We start from the raw sequence: 16,827 nt of genomic DNA, 5'->3' as shown, positions 1-16,827 counted from the left end.
GAGATAACTCGCCAAGTGTGAAGCATGAAGAAAATAGTGTTGAGATCGTCACTTTTGCGGAAATACTTCTCTGGGTGACTCCTTGACTTTTCCTTTTCGATCGATTTCGATCGAACACCAATCAATTTGCTTCTTTTAATGTCGACATAGTGCGCTGAAAAACCAAAAATGAGTTGCACACTTATCGATAGTTAATGCGGAGGCATGTGTCAATATCAAACGTTTTATGACGATGTTTGAAGGCAGCTCAGCAGTTTTCCAGTTTTTTCAATCTGTCACTCTGTTTACCTTCTAGTTTCCTTGATACAAGCGACTCTTCCTCCGAACGCAACCTATCACAAAACTGACAGCGTTGGATCTCTCTTGATGATAGGAGATAGGGGTGCAGTTTACGAGTGTGAACGCAATCGAGCTCAACTACCCTCATAATTCAGTAAAACGCATGCGAAAACGCAAAGAAAAAACGCACGCACCCGGGGTGGTCCCGTCTGACCACCTATGCAATTTATTACGAGTAACAGTAGGAAGGCAAAATACAATGTATTGACGATGGTAAGGTAATTTGTGCACTATCTAGTTGATCTTGTCGCTAGCATTCTATCGTAAAATAAGCTGCATCGTTGGGAAACCGGTTCAAGTAACGGCGCTTCACAAACCTTTTCTGGACTACATAGTCTAGAAAAGTCCGGTCCAGAAACAGAAAAAAAAAGAATTGAACATAATCAAGCTCGCACTAGTGAACTACAGATTAGTTGCTTCACCATTGCACGACTTTATACTGTTTCAAGTCACCTCAGGCTTCAGGATTAAACAGGAAAATTGGTTTGAAGTTTGTAGTCTGGAAGTGTTTGAAAGATACTGTTCGATTATACCCCCGCTCTAGTGTAATAATAAAAGGATAAAAAAGGATAAAGTCATTGGCGTATCAATCCACTTGGGATGCGCCAACGCGTTTTACTTGAATTCGTAATCGTTGAGGTTTTGGAACGCGTGTTGGCCCATACAATGACTTGCGGGAGCCAACCGATGATCAAGTCAGTGTTTTTATCTTCCCAGACAAGTCTGGTACCAATTTATCGAATCCTCGACCGTATGGCTACAACGGACCTCTAACCGACTGCGCCACACCCGCCTCGTGTAATAATAGAAGGATTCTTTTTGTCCTTCTTCTTAATTTTTCAAAAAATGTGAAAATTTTTGCCATTTTCAGTCGTAAGTTTGGAGAAGTATTTCGACATAGAAATAACAACAAGTCAAGAAGCAAAGCACTCTGCCCAACAAATAAGCAGTTATTAAACTGAAAGAACATTCACCAATGAATTTAAATGCGATTTCCACTAGCATTGTATTTTTACAATTATTTTTATCTTTATTTTAATTTTTCGGAGGGGTGTAGCGCAGTCGGTAAGAGGTTCCGCTGTTACCACTGTGGGGGTTCGAATTCGCTCTGGTGGAAACCAAGTCCTTCAGCACTCGGGGGTCAATAAATTGGTACCAGACGTGTCTAGGAGAATAGAAACACAGACCTGACATATCGATTTTCTACAGCTATTAACGCGTGCCTTTTTACTAACCTTCAATGATGCGCTTTTGTAAATTTCCGAAGAGAATGGAGATTTCGAATCCATACATGATATGGAGTTCCAAAATGCTCCAAATAACCTCCTCGTTGCGAATCAAATAAATATTTCATCTAATTTTGAGAAATTGACCCAACTCCTATGAGCACCTCTTCTTTCCACAAAGATGTATTCGCTAAATATACCAATGGCAATTGCGGAGGTGTGAAACTAATCACCAACGAATACTTCTCAAAATTAGACGAAATATTTATTATATTGGTAATCAGGAGGTTATTTAGAGCATTTTAGTACCCGATATCATTTATGGCTTCGAAATCTCCACTCTCTTCGGAAATTTGTTTGTTTTCAGGTCACACACTTGTCAAAACTAAATTATTGAAGTATATTTGAAGTCAGCAACTCATCTGCTTTCGAATGGTGTTTTCAAAATTGAATTTTGTCCATTCCCAAGAATTGTGACGGATTTTGGGACAGAAGTTAGTGGCGGTGTTGTATGGGCTTCATAATTTTTTGTTCATAAGTCAGCGTGTCTTTAGATCGGTATTTAATTCAAGTAGAAACGAAAAACGAATACGTGAAGGAGAAGTTAAGTGAATTTAAGGAAAAAATTGCTTCATTCGCTCGAGTGAAATAATACTTTCTTTGGGGAACATATGCATAAATTGCCTCTCCGACTTACTTGTGAACTTCCAGTCGGGGGCGAGAATTCGTTCAGGAAATTTTACCGGGAACTTGAAAAATTTCTTCGATTGGACTATTTTGTCCACAATTCCAGTACTTCTAGAAGATTTATGCAGAGCTCCACTTCTCAAACTTTATGACTATTTATTGTAGTTCCTGGTCACGTAGAAATCAACTTCAAAGAGGCTGCAGAGAAAAAATTGATCACCTATTGAAAACATCGACTAGCAATTTTCCTAAAGTCCATTTCTTATCGGAAATAATTGAAATCGCTTAAGCTTCTTTCTTTAATTATAAATAAGAATCAGTGGAGTTGATTGCGAGAATAGTTGATTTGATACCACACATGAACGAAAATAATCGATTCGGCACACAATTGAAAACAAAATTTATTATCTGGTTCAAAAGTATCGTTAATGATGAGAAAAAAGCAAAGGAATGCATAATTAGGTGAAATCATGCATGTACATCTGAAAGAAGAACTATTAGTTGCATCTGGGCTACAAACTCATAAATGTTGCAATGAATTCCATAAAGAGTCATGGTAATCATCATCGATTAAAAGCAATCAATGAATCAATCAGCCAACAGTAGTCATGAAATTACTAAAGTTCATTTTTTCAGCAAAAATTCACGATCTGTTGCAGCAGTTCATACGACCTTTCATTTGCGATCATTTTTAAGTTTAACTCTAAACCGGGGCCGTTGTAGCGCAGTCGGTTCGAGGTCCCGTTGTCTGCACGATCGAACGGAGGTTCGGATCCGCCCTAGTGCTCACCAAGCTCCTCATCCCTCCGGGGTCGATAAATTGGTACCACACTTGTCTGGGAGGATAAAAACACTGACTTGGCACATCGGTTAGTCCCCGCAAGTCATTGTATAGGCCAGCTGCACATTCGTAAGCCTCAAACGATTCTGAATTGAAGTGAACATGGTTGCGCATCCCAATCGGATTGATTAATGCCAGACATACACGCAACTTTTATTTTTTTTTTACTTTTTATTGCGAGATAGATAAGATTTTGATAATCGAGATAATCAAGATTTTGATAATCGAGATATAATATTTCTTGTAGACGTTCATAGTTATAGCCGTATTCAGGCAATAGTTCTACACATTCACAACGTCATAAGAAATCTGATTTTTTTCTTCTTGTAAAAGGAGACCGGGAATTTCTTTTAAAAAAAATTAAGATATGTCTTCCAAACAGTATTCTTCATTCGTGGCACTAGATCCAGTGTGTACTGGAATCGAAAATAGGATCTTTTCAAATCACAAACGTTGGACCATTTATTTTCTTATTAATCCTATGACAGGGATTGCGCAGGGTGCCGTGAAACAATTGGCCGTCCATACCATCAATTTCGTGATATGCTGCCCTTATGTGTAGAATTATACAACATAAAATGTTTCCTTCACAAATGCGCATATCATCCTGACGAGTTCAAAGGATTAGTGAAAGACAATTTTTGCGCACTTTCAAGACTATTTATGACTAGTTCTTCGTAAAATTAAAATGAACGGATATAATGATGTAAAGTTCTTCCCACTCTATTTCTATTTGTTTGATTATCCTGGTTTATGTAGTCTTTTAGTCCACACCACATTTTGTTTAACTTCATGAGTTCTCTTCAAAAAAGTTCTTACCGCAAGTTCTCCGGAAATATCCAAATGACTTGCACCATTCTCAACGGCTGCCTTCACAACTGCTTCAGCGTAAAGACGATACTAAAAAAAGTAAAGAATTAAGTACAAAATGGCAAAATCTTTGGAGTTTTGTTTTTTTCGCTCACTGCAGGACAGCAAATTTGAAAAGGTAGTGGACGGTTCAAGCTACGGCAGTAGTCGCCTCATAATTCAATTATATGATCTGTTAACACATTGAGGATAATGTGACCTTGTGAGAGTGACGCTTCCCTGAGTATCAGGTCCCCGGTGACCTCTACTGGTTCACGCAACAGGCCAAAAATGCGATTTTGACACGTAAGAGAAGATTTATCAGTTTTTGAAGGTGATTCATTAGAACTATGTTCAATAAGGTCACAATATGCTTGAGGAAAATCATCGAAACTGCAAGAAATATGCATTGTGGTCAATGTATTGAAGGCGAATTTCGTTTCGCAATAAATTCGGAGCGATTAATCATTATCCAATTCAAGAAGTACATTTCTAATAAACTTATATTTCGTTCAAACATCGAACTTTCATTGGCCTTTGCAAGGACATTTCTTCCTAGCACGCTACTTTGTCGGAAAGTTTAAAACTGATAAAACATCTGTGGATAAATCAGGTGGAATACAACAAATCAGGTTCTTGCTTGATTTCCTGACGTGAAAAGCTTTCCAAAAGATGGAGGAAGGTTCGTAAGTGACACATTGAATGTTAATGAAAAGGTGTACATTACAATAATGAAGAACATTTTAGTGCGAAGAAGATATCTTCCGAGGTAGTACAGCACATAGTTCTCCTAATGAACTCAGAACGCCTGGTCACTTCTTGGTGAAGAGTAGTCTCGTTTTCACTGCTTTTTTTTCTGAACGTCTCAGTTCTCTTACTTTCTCGACAGCGTTATAAGCCAATGAAAAGTATTTTACGAAAAAACCGGACCACCAAATTTACGAGAGGAACGCCTATATGGAAGTTGTTCAAGGAACGGCAAACTTCCTCGATTTCTTTTCTATCTTCTCTGGACAAATTTAACGTTGACCTATTGATGGCTTTGCAACCATATGAAACCATTTAGAAGAGGAAAGACTAAATTACTTACAAATCCCTAAGAAGTATTCACTTTAACATATCTTTATTAACACTTTAAGGAGAATGCGTCGTTTATCTTCTATCTCGATAAAAATGACAACTTCTTTTGCAAACGAAGTGAGGCATTCGAGAGTCACATGTGATGTCGTTCCAACGTTTCTCTTCACGTCCAATGTTTTGGTCAAACAGTAGCTGGAAATTAAATAAGAGAGACCTCGTTCCAGCATTGGTTCATTTTCTGAGAGGTTTTCGTACATTTTGAGAGAAGCTCCTCATGTGAATGCTATTCATTATCAGTAATATTTTGTTCATTCTAATTTACCTACTGTAATATAATGAGAAAAGAATGTTCCGTTGAAGGCATTTTGCAACATATGAATGAATAATATCTCGCCGGGTAAACTTGTTTATTGCAGATTTTTTTTGAAGTTTAGAAAAATTAAAAACTATTTGATCACAAATGCAATGGTTTTAACCTAGTTACTACATAAACATATACAAAGAGACGTCCCGGAAACGAGTGGAACAAACTTTGCGGTTGCTGAAATGAAACGAATGGAAGTCAGAATTTTGTGATCACTACTATCTATGATAAAGCTCACGACAAGGGTAAAGCAACCGGAGAGTGAAGCCAGAGCTGAGGTTCGCACTCACCCCATGAAAAAGACTGAAGTAACCACTACATGGAGGTTAAAAGATGGTTCCTTCACCTCTACATAGTAGGATTGATTCAAAATAAAAGTGCATCAACTTTATGTGTAAAAGTTAGCATGCTTCTCTCAGGCGTATTGAACATATCAACATTCAATGGAGGGAATCAATAAGGAAATGTAACTTTACAAACCTGCAGACAGTTCTCCTTTCCGTCATAGTTATTAGGTTCCCCGGTGTCCCAGTTCGTATAGTCGAATGGGCTGCCATCGGTAAATGTCCATTTATCGTTTAAAGGCGGTGGAGATTTTCTTCCACCAAGCCAAACCATCTCACTATAGGAGTGTGATGTTAGTGGACGTGTCAGAGCTTAAATCATAAAATCATTTTCGACTAACCATGTTGTAAGATAATTTAAAGCACATAATAAGAACATGTAATCTATTATCGCCAAATTGCTTATTATTTATTTATTGAAAACACCTGCAGGTGTGCCATAAAACCAAAAAAAAACAAGATTGAACAGAGCTCACTAGAATTTCGCTTGGATTTTACACAACAAGACTGGCCTTTCAAAGCAAGCCATTCTCCTGCTACAGAAGGTGAGAAATAATCACGCGAGACCCTTTTCCGAGACCCAGAACGCTACGGTAGATAAACCGTCGATAGATACCAAGGTTTGGGTGACCAATTTAACCTCAAACGGAGGAATCCGTCAGGGACCCTGGGCGAACGGGTAGGGGGACCTCAATCGCAGGGTCTCACCAACTTTGCTATCCTTGGACGGCTTTCCACCACCAGAAGAGAATAAGGACCAACTGTAGGGACGAATTTGAAAAGGAGCATATCAAGGCAGAATTCCTGTTAGCTAACGTCATAATGAACAACAAAAAAAGAGGAACTAAACAGTGAGCTAAAAACGCATATCAACCCAATGCTTATCGTGGTCGCTTGTTAGAAGAGGAGCCTGCTCCACGTCTCTGAAACAATGAGATTTTAGGTCTCCCTCATACCTAGAATAGGTAAGACATTTAATTAGGATAGCCTGCTTTTGAATATCTTCGAGTTTGGACTATACATGATTTCAGCTGGAAGTAGATTAATTCAACGCATAACTCTGCAGAAAACGGAGTTAAACATAGTTGAGAAGAGTTTTCGTCTGAATTTAGACCAGTGCAAATTGAAGCTTCCTGTTCTCCCGCTTGTTGGTCGGAAAATCTAGTATTTGCTTGCCTTTGAACACATAAAAGTATTACCGTCAACTTATTAGTGATTAGAATTAATAAAATACTAACTTGTAATATAAATACAAGTCGATTTCAACTGTTTTCCTATTCATTCTCTGTTTACTTTTTACCTACAACGAAAAAAATGGTAAGCAGCAAGTTTACTGATTTTAAATGGCTTAGTAGCGAGATCGCGCTGTCCTCATCGCACATGTAGGACCATGTGATTCCTTGATTTCTCAGAAACAGGAAACATTGTGGAGGAAGGCAAACGAACTCCTGACTATGTTTTTTTAGGGTTCTGTATCCTAGAAGTATCTCGCCGTTTATTTTGACCAAGGATGAACATTAATCAAGACAGCCTCATTCGTTAAGAAAATATTCTTTTTTGCCTCAATTTATTTTATTTAACTCTTTCGGTCATACTCCTACGTTTCTTCTTGCGTCCCACAACCCAATAGGTTTCTCTTGCATTCGATTGTAGACAGCTTTAGCGGAGATTTTCGCCTTCGGTTTTGCAAAATCCGGCGTTAAATGGAAAGTAAAAAAGATAGTAGTCTAAAGTTAGTACTTTAAAATTAAGAAAATACAGAAAATAGCAAGTGTTACGGTTTTTTCCGTTTCGAGGACCAAGGCCCGTATTAACACCTTTCGTCAGTTATTAATGCCTGCGCGCAGCGTTTGGCGTTTTTCCAGGTGTGAAGCTCACTGCATCCGTAACCGACATCGATGCAACGCAGCAGCGGATTACCGCTTGCCATTCTTCTTGAGACAAGCATTCGTCAGATAGCAGGTTTCATTGCAGTTCGCTCACTTAAGGACATGAAACAATCAAAAAAAAAACTATAGCATTTCCAGTATAATAAGAAGAAAGTAATCTTATCTTAAAACTTAAGACTCGACTAATCGTCAAGCAGAAAACGTGTGAACACTCAACAACAGTCCACCGCTTCGCCGGAGAGTACGTGATATGAGGAGAACCGAATAAGCTACTGTTGGTGTGTTTTCTTCTCCGCACCTCTACTCGCCGTTTCCTCAAATATTTAGCCAAATGGTTGCGATTTTCGTGGCTCCAACTGATCTGCTCGAATTATTCAAACGAATGAATCGCGAAAAAACCCTTTGTTTCGCATACAACTAACCAGACAGACAACCTCTTACTCTCAACGAAGCGACGAGCTCGATTCAAAAGCAAAATATCTCAACATTAACTTTGAATCGACGGTAGCTATGTGTCAAAGGCAAAATTACTCAATCCTCACTTGTCAATTCTAGTTTTTGAAAAATCTATTGAAAAATCGAACATATACCAGCCTAATAAATAAGTTTTTCCTAAAATAGAATACGACTTCTGTTGTTGTTTTCTGCCAAAAAATTGTTGGAATGTTTTTTCGTCTTTTCTCTCTCATCTTTTCTTTTCTTCCCAACTAATGGCGGATAGGGGCTAATCGCGGACCAAAAGCGACCTTGTGCTTGCCCAGAGACGCAGGTGAATTCAGGGGATGGACTCCAGCCAGGACTGACTCATGACATCGTTGTATCCCGCACGTCGATCCGGTCAAAAGCCTGCAATCAAGTGACTGGGAGGTGCAAGGGAGGCGGTTTGGAGTCGCCTCCAACAAATAAGCTCCACATGTTCACACCTGGAGAACGGAAGTTCTCCCAGAAACTCATGGGACTAGAGGCTTGCAACCTGTCTATGGGTTTTAAAATTTTTATGCAAAATACAGTAATAGAAAAGAGTCTCCTGATTCCGGAGGAAAGCCTGGTACGGAAGCCCCAGGTAGGACGGGGTTGCAGGAGTCATGTAGGCTACCAAAACGGAAAAGGACTAGGATGGCGATCTGTACTTATAACGCACGTACGCTTGCATCAGAAGAGGCCATCGAAGATCTGATTATGCAAGCCAAGAAGATCAAGTACGACGTCATCGGACTGACAGAGACGAGGCGACCTCACCCTCTCAACGCCGTATATGAAACCGGAGAAGAACTGTTCTTAGGAACATGCGACAGTAGAGGTGTTGGTGGAGTTGGCGTCCTCGTCAACACGAATATGGCAAAGAACATCGACTCTGTCGAACAACTTACCACCCGAATCAGACGTCTGCGGATAAGAAGATGTGGTCCAACACCAGCTTTGACTATCTTCGTCGCTTATGCTCCAACATCAAGCTACGATGAAGAAGAAGTCGAAGCTTTCTATATGGACCTAGAAAAGTTCTACCGAGAAGATCATGCATTCTACAAGGTCATAATTGGCGATTTCAACGCCAACGTTGGCCCAAGAAGAAGCCCCTTAGGAACTTCACATCGGTCTACAATGGAATGGCCAGAGAGAGAGGCTCTCCGAGCTCATCATGACGACCAAGACCATCCATGGGAACTCGCAATTCCAGAAGCTCTCTTCTCTACGCTGGACATGGGAGTCACCCGGTGGAGGGTACCATAATGAAATAGACCACATCATCATTAATAAAAGGTTCTGCCTGGGGACCATCGTCTCCTCCGAGGAAGATTTTCCTTTACAAGGAGAGCAGAGAAAGCCGCCAAATCCAGAGAGAGAAATCCCAGAGCTATCATTAACCCTCCACAACGGTTTACCGTCTCATAGTGGCGCGGAGGTGACACTGGGCGTCGGACTGCGATGCACAGCGGAGGTTCGTTCTTCGGCAGGGTCTCCCAAGCTGAGAAGGAGTTCGACACATCCGACGTTCCGACTTCTCGGAATCGGAAGCCTAGCTAAGAGTAAACCACTTCTAAGATTCACCACCGTCTTTGCAAAATGTCGCAAGTTGGCTCTCTGATCCATATAGGCTGGGCGACGACCTGTGGTGCAACTAAGCTCGCCGTGGCATGGCTGCTTAGTTTGGGGAAAAGTCTTTTTGCCACTCGAGACCGGTGAGGGGCGATCAAATCTCAAATCTCAGGTTGGTCAGGACGTCATTGATTCTGGACCAAGGCGACACACGCACGACTCGCCATGGAGACTGTCTCAGACTGTGTACTTACAATGCGAGAACAGTTTCCACAGACGCTGACCTGCATGCCCTTCTCGGAGCTGCAGAGCGTATCATATTTCACGTGATTGCTCTGCAGGAGACCAAGTGCAGAAGGAATGACGTACGACAGATGAATGGCGGTACACTCGTCATTCGTGGAGAGAAGGTTCCGTCGCGAAATGTAGGCGGTGTTGGTTTTGTTGTGCACCCATCTGTCGTCCATCTTGTCGATTCTCACGGGATCCTGTCACCACTTCTGGCCATTCTTTGTCTCCGCCCTCTGCGGCAAAAACCCATCAGTGTCATCAACTGCTATTCACCAACATCAGCATCTGAATTGGACACGTTTTTCGAGGAGCTGGAGGAAGTAATCCGCAACGAGACGTCCTTCTATAAATTCGTTGTCGGAGACTTCAACGCAAAACTAGGAAAGGCCACAGAAGAGAAATACAGGATTGGAAGATTTGGACTAGGGGAGGAAGAAAATGGCAACGTCCGCCGGGCTGTTGTCCGCCGCTCGCCTCTTTCATGGGAACTCTCTTTTCATGAAAAAAGATCATCGTCGGTGGACATGAGAATCGCCCAATGGCGCGACTCGTGCGGAGATCGACCACATACTCACCAACCGGAGGTGGTGTCTACTTGACGTCTCAGCAGTACCATCCTTTTGTAGTGGTTCTGACCACCGTCTCCTTCGTGCGAAAACACGACTTAGCCAAACCAAGGAAAAGATCATCTGCTATCGGCAACGAAGGAGAAAAGAAGTAGTCTACGACGATTGCGTACTTGAGGACTCCTTGTCCCAAGGTGACTGGCACATCGAGGAGGACCCAAACGTGGACTATGAGATGCTGCTCAGAGGATTAAGAGCCTGCGCTGAGCGTGCATCGAAGCCACGCACGACAAATCCGGATCGAGTTTCAAAGACCAGGTAACAATTGTTGGAAAGAAGAAGGGCTTTGAGGCTTGATCCGAATGCATCGCACATTCAGTGGTTAGTAGCAAACACTAGCTGCAGAAAAGCGTTGCAGAAGGATCTCCTGAAATACAGGCAGAAGAAGATTCTGGAAACAGCACAAAGAAGAACGAGTCTAAAGAAGTGCCGCAGGGATCTCCGCGAATATAATATTCCGCTAGCAACCTTGCTGGGCGAAGACGGGACTCGCACGTCTTCTCGTCGTGAGGTGGAAATCATCACGAAGAGGTTCTACTCGAACGTTTTCCGTTCATCAACTCCTGTGTCAAGCCCGATCATCCCCACTGGTGAAGCTCCACCACGGATTCTCCCTTTGGAAGTACGAGTCGCTATCAAGAGCATGAAACCTGGCACAGCCCCCGGGCCTGATTTTATATCAGCAGACTCTTCGGGCTTGTGGCCATCCGCTTCATGTAATCCTAGCAGCGCACATGACATCCTACCGTCAGAAAGAAAGGATCCCAGACCAGTGGAAGACCTCGCGAACCGTTCTTATCCATAAGAAAGGTGACCGAGAGGACCTTCGGAACTACCGTCCGATATGCTTGCTGAGCGTGTTATACAAAGTATTCACCAAGATCATTCTCACGCGCATATCTAGGATGAAGCCCAGCCTGAAGAACAAGCTGGATTCCGCCAGGGGTTCAGCTGCTTGGACCACATCCAGACCGTGTCGAAGGTCATAGAGGTTTGCCGGGAATACCGCCTGCCCCTTGTTCTAACCTTGATCGACTATGAGAAAGCCTTCGACAGCGTAGAAACGAATGTAATACTGTCAGCGCTGGTCGATCAAGGTGTAGACGCGTCGTATGTGAGGACATTAGCCCATTGCTACAATCGATGCACGACTAGGATACATCTTTTCCACCGCCCTCTCACCATACCTATTGGAAAGGGGGTACGATAAGGCGATACTATATCGCCGAAGCTGTTCACAGCTGCATTGCAATGGATAATGAAATCACTATCGCAAATCGCATAACACCTTCAGAAGGAAAGGATCCCAGAGCAGTGGAAGACCTCAACCTCGCGAACTATCTATATATATCTATATATTCTTATCCATAAGAAAGGTGACCAAGAGGACCTTCGGAACTACATCCGATATGCTTGCTGAGCGTGTTATGCAAAGTATTCACCAAGATCATTCTCACGCGCATATCTAGGATGCTGGATGAAGCCCAGCCTTGAGAGCAAGCTGGATTTCGCCAGGGGTTCAGCTCCTTTGCCGGGAATACCGCCTGCCCCTTGTTTTAAAGGCATCACCCCACGAATCTGAGTTGGTGCAGATTCCAGGTGGAGTATTCATATACGGGATGGGAGACTACGGAAAGGGAGGTGGTTCCGTCCATTTCTTGCTAATTGCCGTAAAAAACGGCCCGGAAGATACGGCGCCGCACAAGACTGGCGCGCTCCAATCGAACCTCTTGTACAAAATGGTGCGCAAAAACGAATGAAGCCGTATCTTCCGGGCCGTTTTTTACGGCAATTAGGAAGAAATGTACGGAATCACCCCCCTCTCCGTAGTCTCCCATCCTGTATACGAATACTCCACCTGAAATCTGCACCACCTCAGATTGTGGGGTGATGCCTTCAACCTTCGTCGACTATGAGAAAGCCTTTGACAGCGTAGAAAGGAATGCAATGCTGTCAGCGCTGGTCAGGTGTAAACGCGTCGTATGAGAGGACATAAGCCAATTGCTACGATCGATGCACGACTAGGATACACCTTTTCCACCCCCCTCTCACCATACTCATTCTGTACGACAAGGCGATACTATATCACCGAAGATGTTCATGGCTGCATTGCAATGGATAATGAAATCACTTTCTTCGGAAGAAAAGGGCATACGTGTTGATGGATGATTTCTCTCGAACCTTCGTTTCGCGTACAACATCGTTCTCTTTTCGAGCAGTACCAATGAAGCAGAAACGATGCTTAACGAATTGAACAAAGCAGGTAAGAGAGTAGGACTGCGAACAAACAGAAAGAAGACACAGTTCATGAAGAACGCTTACTGCGAGGACGGAGGAGCACTGCCTGAAGGCTCCCAAATCGGTGAAACTCCGTCATACATATAAAAAACGAAATATAGAATAGAAAACGACTTGAATGAAGAACTGAATAGAAAAATGAGAGCAGCATGGGGAGCATTCGCAGCCGTCAGGGAAGCTACGGACCAACTGACGCACCAAGATCTTCGTGCCCATCTGTTCGACAGTTCTCGACAGTTCTTCCAGCGCTCTGTTTCTTACGCGGTGGAGACGTGGGCAGACACCGCTGCCACGTTTGGGAAGCTACTTACTACCCACAGAGCCCTTGAGGGATGTCTTCTGAAGTTTAAACGACGCACACAACACCTAGCCGGTCTTCGCAGCTCCGACTTAGGAGGAATGTTCCGTCTTCGCAACCCAGCGGAACACGTATCGAAAGCAAAACATAGATGTGCCGTTCACATCATGAAAAGAATCGACGATAATTGCACTAAAAGAACGCTAGAGTGGATCCCAAGAGATGCTAAACACCCTCGAGGGAGACCGCCAACGAGATGCGGTGACGTGTTCGCTACACGGATGCACCAGTTGAGCTCTCAGCTGGATACGGCTCAAGAACCTCTTCAACGTCACTCACAAAACTTGAGAACATCTTGGATGACAATCGCGAGGGAACGAAACGAGTGGAAGGGATGCTGGGGCCCGTACGTCAAGTGAAGACGGGACATCTAAGTATCTAAGTGAGTAAGTACTATTAACTGGGATCCCTTCGCCACGTTAGCCGGCTTTTGGGAAGATTCCGCAATAGACAACATCGACGAGGAATATGACCGGCTCGTTGAACACCTTCACGACTGCGCGAAGAAGGCTGAGAGTTCTAAAACCACCAAGAGACACCTGTCTCTTAAAGCTCTTGAGCTGATACGCTAGCGTGGAGCAGCACGAGCCGCAGGGAACCAAGAACTCACGTCCGTGCTCGCAAGGCTTTGCAGAGAGGCGATAAAGGAAGGCCTTAAAGAGAGAAGAGCAGAAGTACTGGCTGAAGCTGCAGAGGCGGGAAAAAGCATCCACTATGCCCGTAGAAACTTCGCCAGTCGCAAGAGAACGATGACTGCTCTCCGGAACCCGAAGGTAACAACTATTGCATTGAGAAGGGGGATGGAGAAAATCATCTATGACTTCTTCTCTGATCTCTTCGATAGCCATATCCACCTGTCTCCTCACCATTTGAGGGAAGAGGGACATGTCACTCCAGAGGTTCTCCTGTCCGAAATACGACATACTATCATGTCAGTATGAAATCGTACGGTACCGGTCCCGACACGATAAGACCAGAACACCTGAAGAGCCTTCCGCCAGTACTCATCAACACCCTGGCGAGGCTCTTTACACGTTATCTGTCGGAATGCAAGGTTCCTAAACAGTGGAAGACCAGCAAGACCGTGTTGTTGTATAAAAAGGGAAATCCACATGACATCGGCGTCGCCCAATCTGCTTACTGTCCGTCATTTACAAGCTCTTTACAAGAGAGATTCTTACTAGGATTGAAAAGTCTTGAATGAAGGGCAGCCATGAGAGTAAGCATTGCTTCGAAAAGGATTCAGCACGATTGACCACATTCACATTGTTTCGAAACTCATCGAGATATCACGAGAGTACAAGGTCCCGCTCTGTCTCACCTTCATCGACTTGAAGAAGGCCTTCGACTCAGTTGAGACAGAAGCTGTCGTGGAAGCCTTGGACAACCAAGGCGTCCCTCCTCTGTACATAAAGGTACTTCGAGAGTTGCACAGTAACGTCACGACCGAAATTTCGCCATTCTACAAGAATATCATCATTGACGTGAAGAGGGGGGTCCGACAGGGTGTTACAATCTCACCCAAAATATTCTCAGCCACCCGCGAGAACGCAGTGCGAAAGTTGGATTGGTACGACGTTGGAGTGAAGGTTGATGGTCGGCAGCTACACCATTTGCACTTTGCTGATGACATTGTACTGATAACACCTAGCATCAACCAAGCGGAACGAATGCTGACCGAATTGGCTGTGGCTGTCTCCTACGTCAACGATCGAAGATTAGAGACGCCGCAGCGTTTGCCAAGGAAAGTAAAATCAGGTAGGCCGGACACGTGATGCGCTTTAACGACAACTGTTGGACCAGAGCCGTGAGCGGCTGGGTTCCCCGCGATATTAAGGGCACTACAGGAAGACCGCCAACCCGACGGTCAGATTTCTTCATGAAGTGCTTCAAAAAAAGATGATGTTCTTCGTGTCCAACGCGAAAGAAGGAACCACTGGGCTACTGTGGCACGCGATCGGGGCAAATGGAAAAATTACTGGCTCCCGCTCGACCAGTTCGAAGATCAACGGGAGTCAAGGTGATCAAGGTGACACTAACATGACTCACATCCGCGAACATCGTTCTGCATTCTTCATTGTCCAAACCTGACATGTCCATTTTCATTCAAGGAGGAACTCGTCGGTTTCTCTTATGAAACTGTATTTCAAAGCTGGAAAGAACTAGACGGTGCTCAGTGTTAAAAACGTTCCAACAGCTGTAGATTTTCAAATTATCGATAGAGAAAAGTTTCTTGTCACGACGAGAGGCCGAACTGAACCTTAAGAGTTCTTTGTAGAAATCAGTTCGCCAGATCACTCGAAGCCATATCGCCCGAGCCGTTTTTTACTGCAATTAGGGAGAAATGGATGGAATCACCCTTCTCTTCAAAATCTACGATCCCGAATGCAAATACTCCACCTGAAATCCGTACCTTCTCAGATTCGTGAGGTGATGCCTTTAAGCTTTTACCACACACTGCTAAGGGCACAGAGCACACTGGACACTCCTATGTAGCGTTAACACTTCAACACTTAGGGTCGAGATCTGCTGCGCAGTATATGGTATTGCGTCTTCACCTGTGCGCATACACGCGTGGGCATCACGCTGTGGAAAATTGGAGGGTTTTCCTTTATTTGGTAAAAATTTCACATTTCTATCCTGTTTTGTTCTTGTCCTGTGACCGGTCAGAAGGGCACCATGACGTTACGGGCACCCTGTATTTGGAAATATCTATATCTATGTAGCTTTTATAGCTCACTTATTGCCGGAATAAACACTTGATTTCCGTACTGCATCTACTTCAAGCAGGGCCAGCGCGAGCAGGTAGCAGTCATAGCAGATTTACTTCAGATATGAAATATTAGACCAAGTTGTTTTCATTTGTGCAAAACACCGATTTGTTCAAAGCGTATGAGTTGCATTTTGTACGCACGATTACAACACTTACAGTATACAAAGTCGTTTTCGGCCTGGCTGTGTATGGAAACCAAATGGCCCCCGTACTGAACACAAATTTCTTCAGCTTCATCGAATGTAGCTTCATGGTCGAAAAACTAAAATAGTTGTTGTTGTTTAAGGTGTTTATTCAAAAAATATGCTTTTTAGAGTTTGTGGAAGTGAATGATGTTGAAATGCATTTGAATTAAAAGTAATAACGATTCTTTTTTTGTGATTGACGAACAGGATTTCCGACGTGCACATTTTTTTACACGGTTGTGCACTCTTGATTTTCCCCTCTCCGCTTTAATACCGTAAGCTCAAAGCCAGATATTTTAGTTTCTTTCAGACTGCGACTAATTTGTGAACTCGACAATAATCTCAATAATGGTTCCATTTTTGGCAAGTTATCATGCACCAGATCTCTACTTTTTTTGAACTTCTTTGGATGGCTTTCACTATGCGTGTGATGCAAAACAAAACCTCAGAGCCTCTTTTTTGACAATGCTATGATAAGAACAATTGTACATGTGTAATGGAATTTGAAATTTATCCTTACCCCATATTGATTACCATCGAAAGTCACCCAGCCTTCTTCTTCTTGAGCATGAACGAAGACAGCGATTGTTCCAGCGAATATTGCACATATTAGATCTCCTAAGAGACGAGGTGAGACCAT

General features: G+C 43.2%; 5 protein-coding genes across 10 annotated transcripts; 3 read left to right on the top strand and 2 right to left on the bottom strand.

The window, feature by feature from the left end:
• Positions 1-121: 121 nt before the first annotated feature.
• RB195_013604 (uncharacterized protein) lies at positions 122-7,660 on the bottom strand (the record flags this gene model as incomplete). Of its 2 annotated transcripts, XM_064203508.1 has the most annotated exons (4): positions 122-154; positions 3,913-3,993; positions 5,137-5,214; positions 5,867-6,004. In XM_064203508.1, the coding sequence occupies 4 exons, from the start codon at positions 6,002-6,004 to the stop codon at positions 122-124; spliced, it is 330 nt and encodes a 109-aa protein (XP_064059389.1). The 2 variants fall into 2 exon arrangements, with proteins under 2 accessions (XP_064059389.1, XP_064059388.1); XM_064203507.1 differs by lacking the exons at positions 122-154; positions 3,913-3,993 and adding an exon at positions 7,609-7,660 and having other exon boundaries at positions 5,095-5,214; positions 5,867-6,042.
• A 1,075-nt stretch (positions 7,661-8,735) lies between these two features.
• RB195_013603 (uncharacterized protein) lies at positions 8,736-9,350 on the top strand (the record flags this gene model as incomplete). Its single annotated transcript, XM_064203506.1, has 1 exon — positions 8,736-9,350. The coding sequence occupies one exon, from the start codon at positions 8,736-8,738 to the stop codon at positions 9,348-9,350; it is 615 nt and encodes a 204-aa protein (XP_064059387.1).
• Positions 9,351-9,683: 333 nt separating this feature from the next.
• RB195_013602 (uncharacterized protein) lies at positions 9,684-11,378 on the top strand (the record flags this gene model as incomplete). Of its 2 annotated transcripts, none has more annotated exons than XM_064203505.1 (4): positions 9,684-9,799; positions 9,898-10,497; positions 10,574-10,831; positions 10,919-11,378. In XM_064203505.1, the coding sequence occupies 4 exons, from the start codon at positions 9,684-9,686 to the stop codon at positions 11,376-11,378; spliced, it is 1,434 nt and encodes a 477-aa protein (XP_064059385.1). The 2 variants fall into 2 exon arrangements, with proteins under 2 accessions (XP_064059385.1, XP_064059386.1); XM_064203504.1 differs by having other exon boundaries at positions 9,898-10,531; positions 10,692-10,831.
• A 1,631-nt stretch (positions 11,379-13,009) lies between these two features.
• Positions 13,010-15,320, top strand: RB195_013601 (uncharacterized protein; the record flags this gene model as incomplete). 3 transcript variants are annotated; one of them, XM_064203502.1, is made up of 3 exons in its annotated part: positions 14,167-14,375; positions 14,476-14,987; positions 15,067-15,320. In XM_064203502.1, the coding sequence occupies 3 exons, from the start codon at positions 14,167-14,169 to the stop codon at positions 15,318-15,320; spliced, it is 975 nt and encodes a 324-aa protein (XP_064059382.1). The 3 variants fall into 3 exon arrangements, with proteins under 3 accessions (XP_064059383.1, XP_064059384.1, XP_064059382.1); XM_064203501.1 differs by lacking the exons at positions 14,167-14,375; positions 15,067-15,320 and adding an exon at positions 13,010-13,575 and having other exon boundaries at positions 14,476-15,004; XM_064203503.1 differs by lacking the exons at positions 14,167-14,375; positions 14,476-14,987; positions 15,067-15,320 and adding an exon at positions 13,010-13,588.
• Positions 15,171-16,827, bottom strand: RB195_013600 (uncharacterized protein; the record flags this gene model as incomplete). Of its 2 annotated transcripts, XM_064203500.1 has the most annotated exons (3): positions 15,171-15,316; positions 16,159-16,264; positions 16,708-16,827. In XM_064203500.1, 3 exons carry the CDS (start codon positions 16,825-16,827, stop codon positions 15,171-15,173), a joined length of 372 nt encoding a protein of 123 aa, XP_064059381.1. The 2 variants fall into 2 exon arrangements, with proteins under 2 accessions (XP_064059381.1, XP_013309268.2); XM_013453814.2 differs by lacking the exon at positions 15,171-15,316 and having other exon boundaries at positions 16,088-16,264.

The sequence above is a fragment of the Necator americanus genome, chromosome V (genome assembly GCF_031761385.1).
Source record: "Necator americanus strain Aroian chromosome V, whole genome shotgun sequence".
Lineage (NCBI taxonomy): Eukaryota > Metazoa > Nematoda > Chromadorea > Rhabditida > Ancylostomatidae > Necator > Necator americanus.
Note: the sequence above shows the minus strand (reverse complement) of the source record. Positions and strands in the feature narration are given on the sequence as shown.